Here is a 15864-nt window from a genome sequence, read left to right as displayed (position 1 = left end):
AATGCTGGATTTGCAGTGAAAGACCTGCCCTTCGGCAGAAAACTGTAAATGAATTAATGAAAAGGATATCAAAGTTCTTTTATTCTAAATTAAATACAATACATTCATTCATCCATAGTGTTCTGCCCAAGGACAGGTCTTTCACTGCAAACCCAACATTCTTCAATCTCTCCTATTTTCTGCCTTTCTCTTAGTTTCAATATGTGATCCATGTATCTTAATGTTGTCTATCATCTGATATTTTGTTTTGCCTCGAACTTTTCTTCCGTTCACTATTTCTTCCCGTCCATCCTTCAGTAGGCAGATCCTTCTCACCCAGTGATTCAACCAATTCCTTTTTCCCTTTCTGATCAGTTTCAGCATTATTCTTTCTTCATCCACTCTTTCTAGCACAGCTTCATTTCTTATTCTCTCTGTCCATACAATAAAGTAATATTTATTGCAGGTTTAACCAATAAACGTGTGAAATATTACTGAAAAGGATAGCCTCTCTTGAGAGTTACCAGGTTGATAGGTACAGTACATATGGACTGAGAAATATGTAGTATTTTACGGGCTTTGAGAATGTATTTTCAGATTATCTGTAGCCCATAAGTTTGTTGAGTTACATTAGCAAGCCCGTTCATAAGCTTAGTAAGTTCGACAATGCATATGATTGGTTGCTACGTACCTAATGAATGTGAATGTCATGGGCTATGAGACTATGACGTAGCACCACCATTCAATAGCTACAGTAACAAAACAAAACAGTTTACATGTGAGTTTGTTAAATTATTACATTTCATATGCATAATTTCCAGTTGAATTTAGTTGTAGGCATTGAATTTGAAATGTGTCCAGTAATTTAAAAGAAATCTCTGTACAAAGACAGATAGACGGCATGCCGGTAACAATTTTCTACGCACTACAGAACAATAAATGGTACTTCGTATACCAGATAATGATAAATTAAAAATAACTAAAGAAACTCAAGACAGTTTCATATCTCTATTTTAAAATCTCAAAAAAACACTTTAACGTTTATACAAACCCGTTTTTATATGTTACTTCGTAGAGGGACTATTGAAACGAATGAAGTTCCCAAATCCTATAGTAATACATAATAAACCATTGAGTCACAGAAAAAATATACAAATTAGATCAGCACACCTGTAAATTTTATTGAAACGAAACGTAGAAAAGAAGTTTAATATTTTATTCGAAAATCCAGATAACATTCTGACAGTTCAGACAATAGATAATGTCATACTTAAAATGATTAAGAACACGATTTTCTCGCCAGACACTTTCACACGATCAACTTCCTTGTTCTTCCGTCTCTGGACATATGCAGAATCAACATTCTTTCATCACCTAACTGCGTACTGTGTGAACAGAAAGATGAAATTAGCAAAGAACAAGAATGGAAAAAAACGCTACCGACTGTTATTGGAAAGCAGAATAACATTTGCTTTCTTGCTTTCAACGCTTAATCAGATAAATTAACCTAGCAATCTAGCATATTAAGTTCAGTTCAGAAGCTCGGAGAGTGCAGTCGTGTTTTTGTGTGCTCCGTGGTCCGAGTTACTACAGTCTTAACAATGGGTAGAAACAAGGGTGCAAACTGTGAAGAAGGAAGTTGGAAGGATCAGGACAATCAGATTATTTCCACTGTCAAACTTATGTTTGAGGATCTTAAGCCTAGCCGTCCACTAGAACCATGAACGACCGAGATTTGTTAGGCCATATGCGGTCGTCTACAGAACGACGGGCAGAAGAGCCGATCGATCGTCCATTGGAGCCGACTCTTCGGTTGTCAGTTACCAGTTATATCTCCTCATGCTACATGCTAATAATAGTAATAGTAATAATAATTATTATTATTATAAATTATTATTATTATTATTATTATTATTATTATTATTATTATTATTATTATTATTATTATTGGAATGGATGTGGAGGATATGTTACTATTATTGGACAATCCCTACCTTATGAGACGGAGGGCGAAACGACGAAAATATTGAGTACACTCACACTTAGGGAAAGATGTCGCCTGGGTGAATTTGATAATCTACACAATAAACTTCAAGAACATAGTGACAAGTTTTTCGATTACCGTCGGATGAGTGTTGATATCTTTCAATATATTTTAAATATCATTCGTCCATCAATCTAAAAATGGTCAAATTTCAGAGAAGTTGTACCACCTGAGGAACGTTAGGCAGTGACCTTAAGGAAAGTAGTACATGCATAAAAACGTTTTAAGCTTTAAAAATGTTGTCATTCGGCCGAATAGGGCGAGTGTAATGGATGCGCGCCAATGCCTTCTCTTGTCGGATCAGTCGGCAGTGTTCGACCGTAGACGGACGAGCTGTTAGTCGTTCGAGTTCGGTTCCAGTAGACGACCGGCCTAAATCTTCAGTGCAGATGAAGGTGAACTAAAAAAGTCAGTTGAATTCATATCCTCCAAGTTCTACAGTCTTAGAGAGGAGTTTGCGCAAACGAGACATTAACTCAACTCTATGCAGAAGATGAAGAGGCTAATACAAGAGAATGACCATCTCAAATAAGAAATTAGTGATCTGCAGCAGTACACACGCAGAGACAATGTAATTCTATTTGGAGTTCCGGAGATCGATGAACAATCGACGTTTAAAGTCCTTGGCCAAATATCGGAGTTCATAGGCGGTAGTAAATTGGTGCAAGATTTAAGCGTGGCACATCATAAACCATCCAGGCCAGGATAGACGCGCCCTATTGTCATCCGTTTCACAAACAAAAGAAGTCGTGATGAATGCCTCCAGTGGTTGAGAAATGAGGCCAAGAAAGATGACAGAGGTCCTGGGATATCGACAAAAAAGATCAACAGTGAACTTCCGGCAGGAAGAATCATAGCAGGTGACCAACTGACAGCAGCGACTAGGGACCTTTTGAGCAAGACAAGAGATGCAGCATGTCTGAAGAATTATAAATTTTTCTGGACAAAAGATGGGAAAATATTTACAAGAAACGACGAAGTCAGTCCCGTGAGTAAAATCACTAATGTTGATGATGTAAATAATCTGTAAACAGTATTGTGTCTGTACCCACGTTTAATTTTACAATATAATTGATTTAACAATTCCTAGCAATACTATATATGAAAAGAAATCAATTAGTGCAAATTTAATAATAATAATAATAATAATAATAATAATAATAGGCCTAATAATAATAATAATAATAATAATAATAATAATAATAATAATAACAGAACGGCTTTTAATGATTTACTTCACTGCAATGCTTATATTACCAATAAACTATCAAATCTTAAACTATTTCACTTAAACATAGTATCAACAAAAAATTTTCCGAACTCTGTCTTTTACTTAGTAATTATTCCTTTTACTTTGATATTATACTCGTAGTTCTAACTGAAACCTGGCTTGATCAGCACTCTGGCTATGATATTAATGGTTATAAAAAATTGTTAAAATAATAAATATCATAGATGTGATGGTATAGTTGTAGACTTCAAGGAAAAATCATAGTTTCTCTAAGTGATATTCATATCACCTATTGCAACTCTATACATTTACAATAATTACTGTACATTCTGCAACGGTTTACCTGGTGCCACGAGTTGGTTGCGCCATTTGCGATGGTTGCCCTCTTCTTCTTCTGCCGCGTCGCCGACAGAGCAGAAGTCGGTTTGCTCAGTTGGACGTCGGTGAAAGATATTGTCCTCCGGTAGAGGTGATTTCTTCTCGGGGACCTTGTGGTTTTGTGCGTGTAGGATATAATGTGATGTTTGTCATTCACACGAAAAGAAACCAAGGAGTAAAGTTCCACTAAGTATGTTTATTCGGATCACGTCCCTTACTTGAGTCCAAGCGACGGAATACTGGCTGTTGTCTTCCGTGTGATCTCGGCAACGTAATTATCTCGTCTCACGCCAGTTTAAAATCGCTGCTACCACTTTTTGAGTAAATCACAAACTAAAAAGTGCGAAATCTCCACTTTATCACTTCGATCGGCTTGATGGCCGGGAACTATGTCAGAAACTCGATCGGCTCAAAATGCCGAGAGCTTTACGACGTACGCGATCGGCTGGAAAGCCGAGAATGGTATGATATACGCGATCGGCACAAGTGCCGGTAATATTATGAGTACACACGCGATCGGCTCACAGGCCGGTAATATTCTGAGTAAACACGCGATCGGCTCAAATGCTGGTAAGATTCTGAGTAAACACGCGATCGGCTCACTGGCCGGTAATATTCTGAGTAAACACACGATCGGCTCAAATGCCGGTAGTCTTCTGAGGCACACGATCGGCTCACGGCCGGTAGTATTCTGGGGATGCGTCTCGGTACGCCGTCCTTTTAAATACTAACTATGGTGACGCGCTCACCAGACGCTACTATTGTTTGCTAGCTTCAAACAACGCTACAAGCGCGTTCCTAGACAAGGAAAAACCCCCGCTTCTGAAGCCTATGCTATGCTAAAGTTCAGTAACCTACCTCGCGTCTACTGGTTTTAAATGCGATAGGCGCCTGCCAGACTGTGAGAACAAAGTGCCTATTACACGCTTCGCTGATCCCCGTCGCGTAGGTTAAAAACCTCAAAGAAATAGAGAAATATCTAAAATGAAGCTATACTATGACTTATATAAAGAAAAATATCTTCCTATCGCTGGACCACCCGACTCCAGCTTCAATTCATAGTTCTAAATACAACTTTGAAAGTAATTCAGGAGCAAACGATTTATAATTGATAATAAATTAATCATTACCTGACAATAATGAAGTTGTATTTGGAAATATAACAGATTTAAATCAATGATATTTATTTATAAAAAGTGCAGCAAAGCGCGGGGTTACGGCTAGTTCAAATAAAATAAGTCTGAGGATAAAGAAAAATATTATACCTACGTGAAATCGGATTTTAATACAAATCTTAAACAAATGGCTTGCACAAAAGTTCATAAAGCAATGTTTGTATGCTATACAGTATTATTGTAATGATAAGCCAAAATGCGGAAGGTTATATTTAAGAGATAGGGAATTAAAAATAAGTTGAATGTTTGAATTAAAAGTTAGCATTTTAATACCGATATTGTTGATTAAAAATGTTAATACGCAGTACCTAATTGTATATTTCTTCAATTTATTTTCACTGCACTAAAATTAATAAGCTGTAATAGTTTCTTACTCACAATAATTGAGGACCGTTTTTGGAAAACTTGCTAACAGCAAAATTTGCAAAATTGAGATTTTGATGGATTCGTTAACACAAGGCAGGCTTCTACATGATGTTCAAAGCGTCTTAGTAAAATTGGGTTATTTCTCTTCATTGTAGTGTGTCAAAGTGTGATCGTTTTTTCAAAACTTGCTTTCTGCTATAAGTAAGACATACAACAAAACTTGCTTATTATAGTGTTTTGTCTCTCCTGTAAAATTTAGTTTTTTTTCAGTTAGCAAGTTTTGCAAAAACAGTCCTCAATTACACTATTAACAATTTTATATAAAAATAATTGTTGCGCCAATAATCTTCTACCAATAGGTTACTGAAGTTAGGCCTACATCATGACAGTTCTTTAATAGTGCATTATACGAGTAAGAATTGTTATTAATTACTACTACATTAGTTTTCTTGAAATACGCATATCGAAGGAAACGCTTCTGAATCGGTTTCTATATACGGCAATTAAGCACAAATCATGCTGCCACTACATTGAAAAAAAAGAAGAAGTACTCATACGCAAGCACATCCCAGTGGAGATAAACAAAGATATCGATAAACCCAACAAAACAGAAGAAAGGAGAAAAACAACGCTCAGTAAGACATTGGACATGGAAATAAACAAGGGGAAAATGACAGAAATGGACCATGTTGAAAGAACAATAAGAACAGGAAATATTGACGAGGCGGCGCAATGGCTGACAACAAGTATAATAAGTGGGGCCACCACACAAGACGCAAACAGAAGAGCGAGACCATGGTTCGACAGAGAATGCTACGAGCAAAGAAAACGGACTCTGGAAGCACTACATAAAACTAGAAGACAAATAGCAAGCGCAACCACCGAAACTACCAACGAGAGAGGAGGATATACAAAGACCTCATAAGGACGAAGAAAAAGCAACATCTGGAGGAAGAGCAAAGAAACATGATAGAAGAGGCAGAGGAAGACCCGTATCGAGCACTGAGACCGAAAAGGCAGAAAATCCAGCCCAACATACCCATGGAAACATGGAAAGACCACATAAGGGAAGTAAACTGCGCAAAAGAAAGAAGACCAACGACCAAAGTACCTGAGCCCCCACAGGGAGACGAGATCTTCACCACAGACGAAGTCATGAAAGCGATACAAAAAATGAGGAACAACAGAATGCCTGGACCAGACGAAATAAGAAACGAACATATAAAACAGACAGCACAAGAATACCTACCGATCTGGACCTCACTTTTAAATAAATGCATGGAACTGGGAAACATACCAGACGAATGGAGAAAGTCAAAACTAAAACTCCTGTACAAGGGAAAAGGAGACACATCGAATCCAAATGCGTATAGAGGAATAGCGCTAGAACCCACGGCATTGAAACTCCTAACAGGAATCCTAGCCAAAAGACTGGCAGAGAAGCTAGACCCAATACTACCAGAAGAACAATTCGGCTTCAGGAGGGGACGATCCACGATCATGGCAGTAGAAAACCTGATAGACCAAATAAAGCAAGCGACAGGGAAACCCAAAGGAAAACTATATTTGGTCTTCGTTGACTACTCAAAAGCCTTTGACCTGGTTAACAGAAGAATACTAGTAGACAAACTGGAGGACCTAATTGGCAAAACAAGTACGACAACTCTGATATCAAATATCTTAGCAGAAAACTACATCCAGATAGATGACGGAGTAGACACATCCGACTGGCTACCGCAGACGAACGGCATCCTCCAAGGAGACCCGCTCAGCCCGATACTGTTTAATGTCCTAACACATGATGTCACGAAAGGAATGAAAGGAGTAAGTACGTACATCTATGCCGACGACATGGCCATCGCAGCGACAGACTTAGACAATATACAATCAGCACTAGACACGCTAAGCAAATGGGCGGAACGAAACGACATCAAGATAAACGAAGAGAAGACGGAACTGGTAGTGTTCAGGAAAGGAGGAAGACTCACCGAAGAAGAAAATGTAAAATGCAATGTCAAACAAGTCAAAAGGACAAGCGATTTTAAATATCTAGGAATCACAATTCAGACGACTGGGAAAAGTTTCAGGCTACACATAAGATCGAGAGTAATGGCGGCCAAAAGAGCCATGAATGAAATTAGGAACATCACACAATTATCGATCAGCACAGCTATGGACCTGTTCCGGATAAAGATATTACCCGTCCTGACGTATGGCCTAGAATCAGTGGGAGAATACCTCACATACAAACAGATGGAAGAACTAGAGCGGTTGAAAGCTAGGTATTTGAAGAGAGCTCTAGGACTACCACAGAACGCAAGATCAAGACTAGTGTACGAACTAACCAGAGAAATCTTTTTGATAGAGAACTAAGGTGCGAAATAATGCTCCCAGCGAACGACGTCTACAAACGGCTCCTACAAGATCTGCACGAGAAGAAAACCAGCATACCGGAGGAATTCTACGCAACGTGTGCGATGCAAGATAGGACATGGACGGAAGCTAATCATGAAATAAGACACGTGACGACAAGATTGGCAACCCATGGCTTCCACCACAAGGTGTGCGGCAACAAGACTTACCACGAACCAAATGATAAGTGTGTGTGTGTTTTATGCTCAGAACTATGTGACAGATATCATATTATCAAGTGTAAGAAGAGACAGAAATCCATCGCAGCTTATAGTAAAGACAAGTAATGTTTCTTACCCCATGCACGGTGTGTGCGCATTTCAACTTATTATTATAACTGAAGCATATTCAAATTTTATATATATTAAACTGTTATAAAGTAATTTTAAAACATGTTCATTCTTAAAATATTTCTTCAATTACGAAAAATAAATCCTGGTTCTCCACATAATTCATCTATGATCTCATAATTTGATTTTAATACCTTAACTTGTGTGTAAAGTTTAAACCTAGATCTTAATAGAAGAAGCACAGGCGAAATTTTCAGAATTCATACTGTATTGAACAATTGGTTGTAGAGAAACTCCATGAAAACTTATGAAACAGCATTTTAAACATTCAATGGAAAATTATTTAGTAGGCCTACGCGTATTCTCCAGGTAATATAACTGTGTATATCATGTGACGCAATTAAAATTATACCATAAGCTATACATTAATATCTGCAATAAACATTAGAAATTACATGCCTTAACTATTTCTCAATTCATTAAAACATATCTTCCATAGGCATATATATATATATATATATATATATATATATATATATATATATATATATAACTTTAGATTCCATGCTCTTGTTTCATTTCTACAACCAAGAAAGGTTAGTAAATACAGTATAAACGTAAATAACATTTTCACTGGGTACAATCCATTAGTTCCCAATCTATCCATTCTATCCAAAAGTATACTGTGATTGTATGGAAAGCTTTTTGTAATTCGAGAAAAATTCCTAGACATTTATTTACTACATCTAATTGTTGAATGATTTTTGAAGTAACTGCCATAATAGCATTATCAGTGCACAATTCTTTTCTGAAACCAAATTAATTATCATTTAGTAGTTTATTATTTTCTAAAATTTGTATTAACCGTGCTTTTATACATATTTCAACTACTTTAGAGAGACTGGGTAATAGTGAAATGGGTCTGTAATTATTAGGATAACTTTTGTCACCAGACTTGTGTATTGGTATCCACAGCATGTTTTAGGACTGAGGGAAATACACCTTGAGATATGCACAAATTAAATATAAAGGCAAGTGGTTTAGCAATAGCTTCGATAATATGTTTCAGGGTATTTGTTGTAATATCATCAATACCAGGGTCCACATTATTTTTAAATTAGAATATTTACAATATTAATTATTTCACATTGATTTACAGGAAACACAAACATTGGTAATAAACTTTTATTATAAGTAAGCTTATAGTGATGGTAAAATAATAAAACTAATCTTATTAAAAAACAAGAAAGTGATGTAAATAACTTATCAACTTTCATACTTTTGAAACCAGATAAATAACTTCACATTTTTAATCAAATTATATGGTCAGGATTTACGTATCATTAAAATATACTATATTGAGCAAGATTCCATTTTCTTTTCTTGAAGATGTCGATAAATTAATTCGGTCAGGTGTTAAAGAAGTGTTAAATCTACCACATGATTATCCGAATAATATGCTTTATAATCCTCGAAATTTTAGGGCATCGAACTTGGTTAAAATGGAATGGGAGGCTAACATTCAGCACTTTAATATTGATAAGACATTACTCCAAGTTAGTAGAAATTTAGTGTCCGAGATTGACTTTCTTTTTTATAGTAGATACGATGTCATGACCTATATTAGTAAAATGATCGTTAAATTCGTTTGCAATAGTTTCCTTATTTTCAATTTGTATTCCATTTCGACTTGTAATTTCCTGAAATGTAGCATTTTCCTTACATTGGGTGTCAGTAGGTTCGTTTATGATCTGCCAAAATTACTTTGGATTATTTTTATTTGTCACATTTTTCAGAATAATATTTGGTTCTACGATTCCTTGTTACACTAGTGAGAATATTTCTATATTTTCTGTAAGAATTTAATAAAACTGTGTTTAACTTCCTTACCTAACTTATCCCTGGATCATATGGATTTAACAATACCTGTGGTAATTCAAGGTTTAATTTTTTTGTACTTACTTGAAAATTTGAGGGGACATGATTAGAATATTTACAAATATGGTTGTGAAACTTGAATTCTCACTTTGAAAGAGGAACATAGGTTAAGGGTGTTTTAGAATAAGATTCTTAGGAAAACATTTGGAGTTAAGAGGGATGAAGTTACAGGAGAATGGAGAAAGTTACACAACGCAGAACTGCACGCATTATATTCTTCACATGACATGATTAGGAACATTAAATCCAGACGTTTGAGATGGGGTGGGCATGTAGCACGTATGGGCAAATCCAGAAATACATATAGAGTGTTAGTTGGGAGGCCGGAGGGAAAAAGACCTTTGGGGAGGCCGAGACGTAGATGGGAGGATAATATTAAATGAATTTGAGGGAGGTGAGATATGATGATGGAGACTGGATTAATCTTACATAGGATAGGGATCGATGGCGGGCTTATGTGTGGCCGGCAATGAACCTGTGGGTTCCTTAAAAAGCCATAAGTAAGTAAGTAAGTAAGTAAGTAAGGTTACGCAGTATTTTATAAAAATTTTCGAAACACGTATCAGCGTCTTCATTGTTGAATATAGAATCCTGTCATATTATTAATATAACATATTAGGCTTCTATGGTTTATAATTAGCTTATAAGGTTCAGTCGCTTCTCTGCTAATATTTTTATTATTGATTGACAACAATGCAAAAGTCACATAATGATCTGTTATTGCACTTGTGTAAGCCCCAGGAATAAAATTTAACTTATATCCAAATTTTAGGAAAATATAGTCAAGACATTAGTTGGATGATAGACGGGCAATGGAATTTAAGTATTTTACGCATCCATATTCATGCATGATATTTAAATACATGTTGCCAAAATTATCAAAGCTTCTTTTTTTCTTTATAAAATTTGGATATTTATGTCATCCAGAATAACATGGTTTTCTTGCTGTTTGTATATTGACAAGAAGCTTTCAAAATTTTTCAGAAATTCATTTTTGCATAGTTTCGGACATCTGTAAATTATAGTTAGGTTAACAGGAGTATCATTAATAAGTGCTAACTAATTGTTATTACCATGCAATACAGTAGGTTCTGGAGTTGTTCGATTAATTCTTTTAAGCTTGGTGTTATGTTAGACCTAACAGCGACTGAAACAGAATATATTTGTAAGAACTGAAGGTTGTTACTCTCAGTTTGTCACCAAACGATACCATTTGAAATAAGGTGTTGTACTGCCCTATATTATTTTAAATGTGTGTTGATAACGGATGTACTGCTATAAGTACAGACCGATTATTTAGTTCTGAGAGCTCAGCGACGCCAAAGAGGGGCAGTAATAGGAGTAGTCGGGAGAACTCCGGAGTAGAGATAAGGGCGAGCGATCAGTAAAGGAATGCAGTACAGCTTAACTGTACTGGAAACACCGCTCTACCGCACGCATGACATCCGATCGCTCCGAAGGCAAGCGAGTGACTAACCCAAACACCCCTTGGCGTAACTAAATGGAATCGCCTGACCCAGGCGCACATCGCCGGAGACTGTCACGACTAAATAATCGTACTGTACCTACTGAAGTTTTTAATTGGATGTTGAGGCTCTGGAGGCTCTTAATTCTCAGGAAGAAAAACTTTTCCAGCAGCGCAACGTATTCAAGACTAATTTACAAAAATGTTAAACGAATTATACTTGCAACGAAAACGGATGGTCCCTAGACAAAATAGTCGTATTTCAATTATATAATTACTTCATAGTTTCATCTGGTATTGTATGACGTAATGACTGAAATACCTATGTCGTTAATTGTTTTTATTGTAACATTCGCCCATAACTAACTGAGTATATAAGATCTCGCGCTCTGAGGGTGGAGTTTGGAGTTTGAGATGGCCTACTAACCACAAGTCATGCTAAAGATGTTGGTTTGTTAATTATTCAATATGGAGTATTGTACACTACATAGAACTGTTAACCTCCTATACATTACCCTAGCTCACCCAAATACGTAATTAAGCAATATGTACTGTTATGTTACTGAATAATTAATACTTAATATGAGCCGCGTGTATATTTTTAAAATTATTCCATCTCTGACTTTCATTCCTTCATAAAAAAAACGCAACGCAAACCAGACAACAAATTTCAGTATGGTACCTCCAGATAGCCTTCTATTTAACTGCAGTAGCCTACATATAGCTAATTATTAGTTTAGATATTATATAAAGTTTTCTATGCGTAAGGTTCTGTTTACTCCTACCTTAAATGCATTTGTGCCCAGTCCTCGATTCACTCATGAGCTTCTGTAATGACATAAAGCCTACGTCCATCTACAGGAACTACACTTTCCAATGATGAAAGAATTATTTAAATCTATTAAATAGTTTCTTGAGATTGCCTCATACAAACACACAAACATTCTCTCTTTACAATATAATAATATTTAGTACATTAAAAACACATACCATATCATCCGTATATTAATCCGATTGTTGTACAAGGACTCCAAAGGCGCCTTAAATAAATGCAGAGTCATTTGTTTTATCTTCATTACTAAACTTGTATATTAATTTGACGTGGCCATGATATAAAAAGCATTGTAATTTAAAACAGATTTATCTCGCCATATGGTAATGCAGAATTCCTGCACAGAAATATTATGTACTTCGGTACATCATAGTAATATCAGTCCTATCAAAATTTTGCATGGAATAAAACTTATCGGAAATCGTTTTTAAAGAAACTTTTGTTACCGGTATGTAATATTTTTCATAAAAAATCAATAATAAGAGAGATATTTCGATTTATTTAATTTAGGCCCCTTATAACCCCCTTTTAGATAGAGTATTTTGAATGTCATATAGCCTATAATGTAAGTTACAACCAACTTAATTTATATTCCAATTTTCATGTACATCGGTTAAGCCATTATCGCGTGAAAAGGTAACAAACATCCAGACAGACATAGAAACAAAAATTTCAAAAAAAGATTTTCGGTCTCAGGATGTTAATTATACATGTTAACATAAATTATTTTTGGAAAATCGAAAATTACCAGAAAAATTTTGGCTACAGATTTATTATTAGCATAGATAGATTATACAGCACAAATAGGCATAGTGGGATTTATTCCTGTTGTTTAGCAAAACAATAAATATAATTTTAGTGTGCTCAATCTGTTATCAGTAATCTTCATAGAGGTTACATTCATTCACTTGGTGTGTTACCCTGATTGTAGGCCTATGATACACGAAAGCTACTGCAAATACAAGACTTTTAAAGTCAATTGTAAAAGAGTCAAAATCAAGCGAATGATCATTCAGACTCTCAAGTACACCAATTTCTACGCCCTGCTTGACAATATGTGAACTATAAATCTATAATATTGCTATGTCCCTCCTTCAAACCGGCTTCAAGTTATCATACAATTGTCTCCTTCTATCCCTCCAATATCTTTGGAACCTTGCACAAGGCTGGCTTGTTGCTCGCGAGCCCCCTTACTACCTCGAAAGAGCACTCGAGCTGATGACCACTGTTAATTAACACATGTTCCGCGAACTGAATGAAGGTCGTTGGTAATTACCATTGGTCTGTATGTTGGTTTCGTTACAAAGGACTACATTTTATTTCCCTTAAATATTGTACATATTTACGAACTTCCACACATGTTTCAGAATGAAATCCGAAAAGAGTAAAATTCTTAAATTGTTCAGTTTATAAAGTGGTCTATAGGCTAAATGTTTCGGCCGATTTTGACAATTTCTTTTGAGCTCAGATTTTATGGTGAAGGTAACAGATTGGCAGCTGTAATGACTTCACTGTTCTCAATGGTAGAGCTGTTAATAAGCCTACTTTAGATAGAATTCCACAATGTTGAAAGTTGTCAGGAGCTACGGATTTAAGTGCTAGGTATAACTGTCTTGGAACGGGTTTTCAGTGCCATAACGAGCAAAAATTCACCGTCCGTTTCTCTCTAACATGCTAGTCACAATTTTCATCTTTCAAATGCCTTGACGTCAGAAACTTTCCAGGAAAAAATATCATACTTGACAATAGCTGAAGGTAGGCCTATATGAAAACAAAAATACCTGATAACATAGTTAATTAGTCCTGCGTGGTATGATATGTGTTTAGTCAAAATCGATTTATGAATATAAAAGTTATTGAAGTTGACAGCAAGAAAATCCATTTCGTAAGACTTTTCTTTTTCTTCTTTATCTACTTAAAGAACACGTGTATTACCACTTCACAAAAGTAGTATGCGTTCATTACAGAATTGACGTTTGTTATGGGTTCTTATATTATTTCATTGTACTACTTTGGTACGATAACACTGATCTTCATGGTATAACACGTATAATGTATTATATTACACACAACAGAGTTGCATGCATATGAACAACTGCATTTCACGATTAACATCCACATCGGAATTAACTGTGGACATGTGCTATGCAGATGAATTATTTAGCCCTACTCATGCGCATTTTAAAGTTATTTTATTTTACCTCAACTTATTGCAAATGAAATTTATCTCTGTAGATCTCCACAGGCAGTCCTTCAACGAATGCACAATACAACACAATAGACTAAAAACAATTCCGCTTACCATAGAACCGGGGACTCTTACCCCAAACATTTACACACAGGAACCAGCAGCTTCCAGTTCTTTACGTACCGGTAACTTGTAACATTTAGTTACACACTTGTTCACTGTATTATTTACGTACCGCAGACTCCACATAACGCACAGCTCTCGTTCATATCTCGTGACTGAAACCTCTCATGGTCACAATTAAGAGTATGACGTAACGTCGAGTATTTTTAAGCTGCGACATGTTATCTGAAGCTTGCAATTTGAGAGGTTAATGAAATGTAATCGAATAGAGCACAACAGAGCAGGGTATAAGAGAAAACAACAGAGAAGAGAAGAGAAGAGAAGAGAAGAGAAGAGAAGAGAAGAGAAGAGAAGAGAAGAGAAGAGAAGAGAAGAGAAGAGAAGAGAAGAGAAGAGAAGAGAAGAGAAGAGAAGAGAAGAGAAGAGAAGGTTGCACATAAAGAAAGGAAAATAAACTAAAATGAAGAAACGGAAAGAAAATTGAATTAAAGAGAAAGGAAGATAAGATATTGCAGATGAGAAAATGGAAGAAAATGAAGAAAATGAAAATAAAAAAGTTGACCAATACGAGGCAAGAGGAAAAATTAAAAATAGAAACGCAAGAGAAAGAAAAGAAAGGAAAGTAGGCCTAAATAAAAACAAAGTTTTCAAATCTTCTCCAATGTAAGAAACAATGTCTCACATGACAAGAAACAGCATATATGTAATATAACAAAACATAGTGTTTATCCAATTTCATAAGCAGGACAAGTCAGAGGATACCTGTGGAGTCACTTGATCTGTTTCCGGATAGTATCCGCCAGTAGCCGTTCTCGCAGATGTCTCTGCTGCAGCGCTTGCAGACATGCGGCGTTCTGCTCTTGCTTCTGTTTCCTGTCCAAAATGGGCTTCTCCTGCCTTGTTTTCTCGCACAACAGAGGTGGCTGAAATGGAATCCGCTCCTCTTCGCGTTCAGGGATCCGCCTCTGCAGCTGGCAAGAGGAAATTGTGTCTCAATTCCACTCTTCATCAGAGTTCACTTCAATGTAGGAAGAAGAGAAAGACACTATTACACCGTTAATTCTTTTCATATCAAGCGAATAAGAAGTTTAAGGGAAAAAGAAGCGATTTCCATTACGATAAATTTTTGCTTATCAAATTTTTAGAATATAAAAATCGATTCTGAAAACATTCTTCAATACCAATGAAACTTGTTTTTATTTCAAACGCAATTGATAAACAGTAGGTACCATAATTTCCCATAACTATGGTCCAGGCACCCAACTATGGTCCAAAACGCATTATGTACTACTTAGTCCCACAAGAGTTCGGTGTTTGCCATTTAAGGCGCCACTGTGATGCAATTATGTTCCCCATAGATGCTTCTATCTACCATTACACGTGGCAATGATATGGATGCTTAACAAGGTCAGTGTGCATCGTTCTATTGAATGTGTGAAGACA

General features: G+C 36.1%; 1 protein-coding gene across 2 annotated transcripts in view; it reads right to left on the bottom strand.

The window, feature by feature from the left end:
* The window catches only part of LOC138710214 (beta-1,4-glucuronyltransferase 1-like), a 622862-nt gene that overhangs the window by 500561 nt on the left and 106437 nt on the right, over positions 1-15864 (bottom strand). For both annotated transcript variants that reach the window (XM_069840870.1, XM_069840871.1), the window contains exon 3: positions 14413-15392. In XM_069840870.1, coding sequence (XP_069696971.1) covers positions 14413-14442 — 30 coding nt within the window. In that variant the 5' untranslated portion in view covers positions 14443-15392. The remainder of the gene's footprint in view (positions 1-14412; positions 15393-15864) is intronic.

The sequence above is a fragment of the Periplaneta americana genome, chromosome 12, assembly GCF_040183065.1.
Source record: "Periplaneta americana isolate PAMFEO1 chromosome 12, P.americana_PAMFEO1_priV1, whole genome shotgun sequence".
Taxonomy (NCBI): domain Eukaryota; kingdom Metazoa; phylum Arthropoda; class Insecta; order Blattodea; family Blattidae; genus Periplaneta; species Periplaneta americana.
Note: the sequence above shows the minus strand (reverse complement) of the source record. Positions and strands in the feature narration are given on the sequence as shown.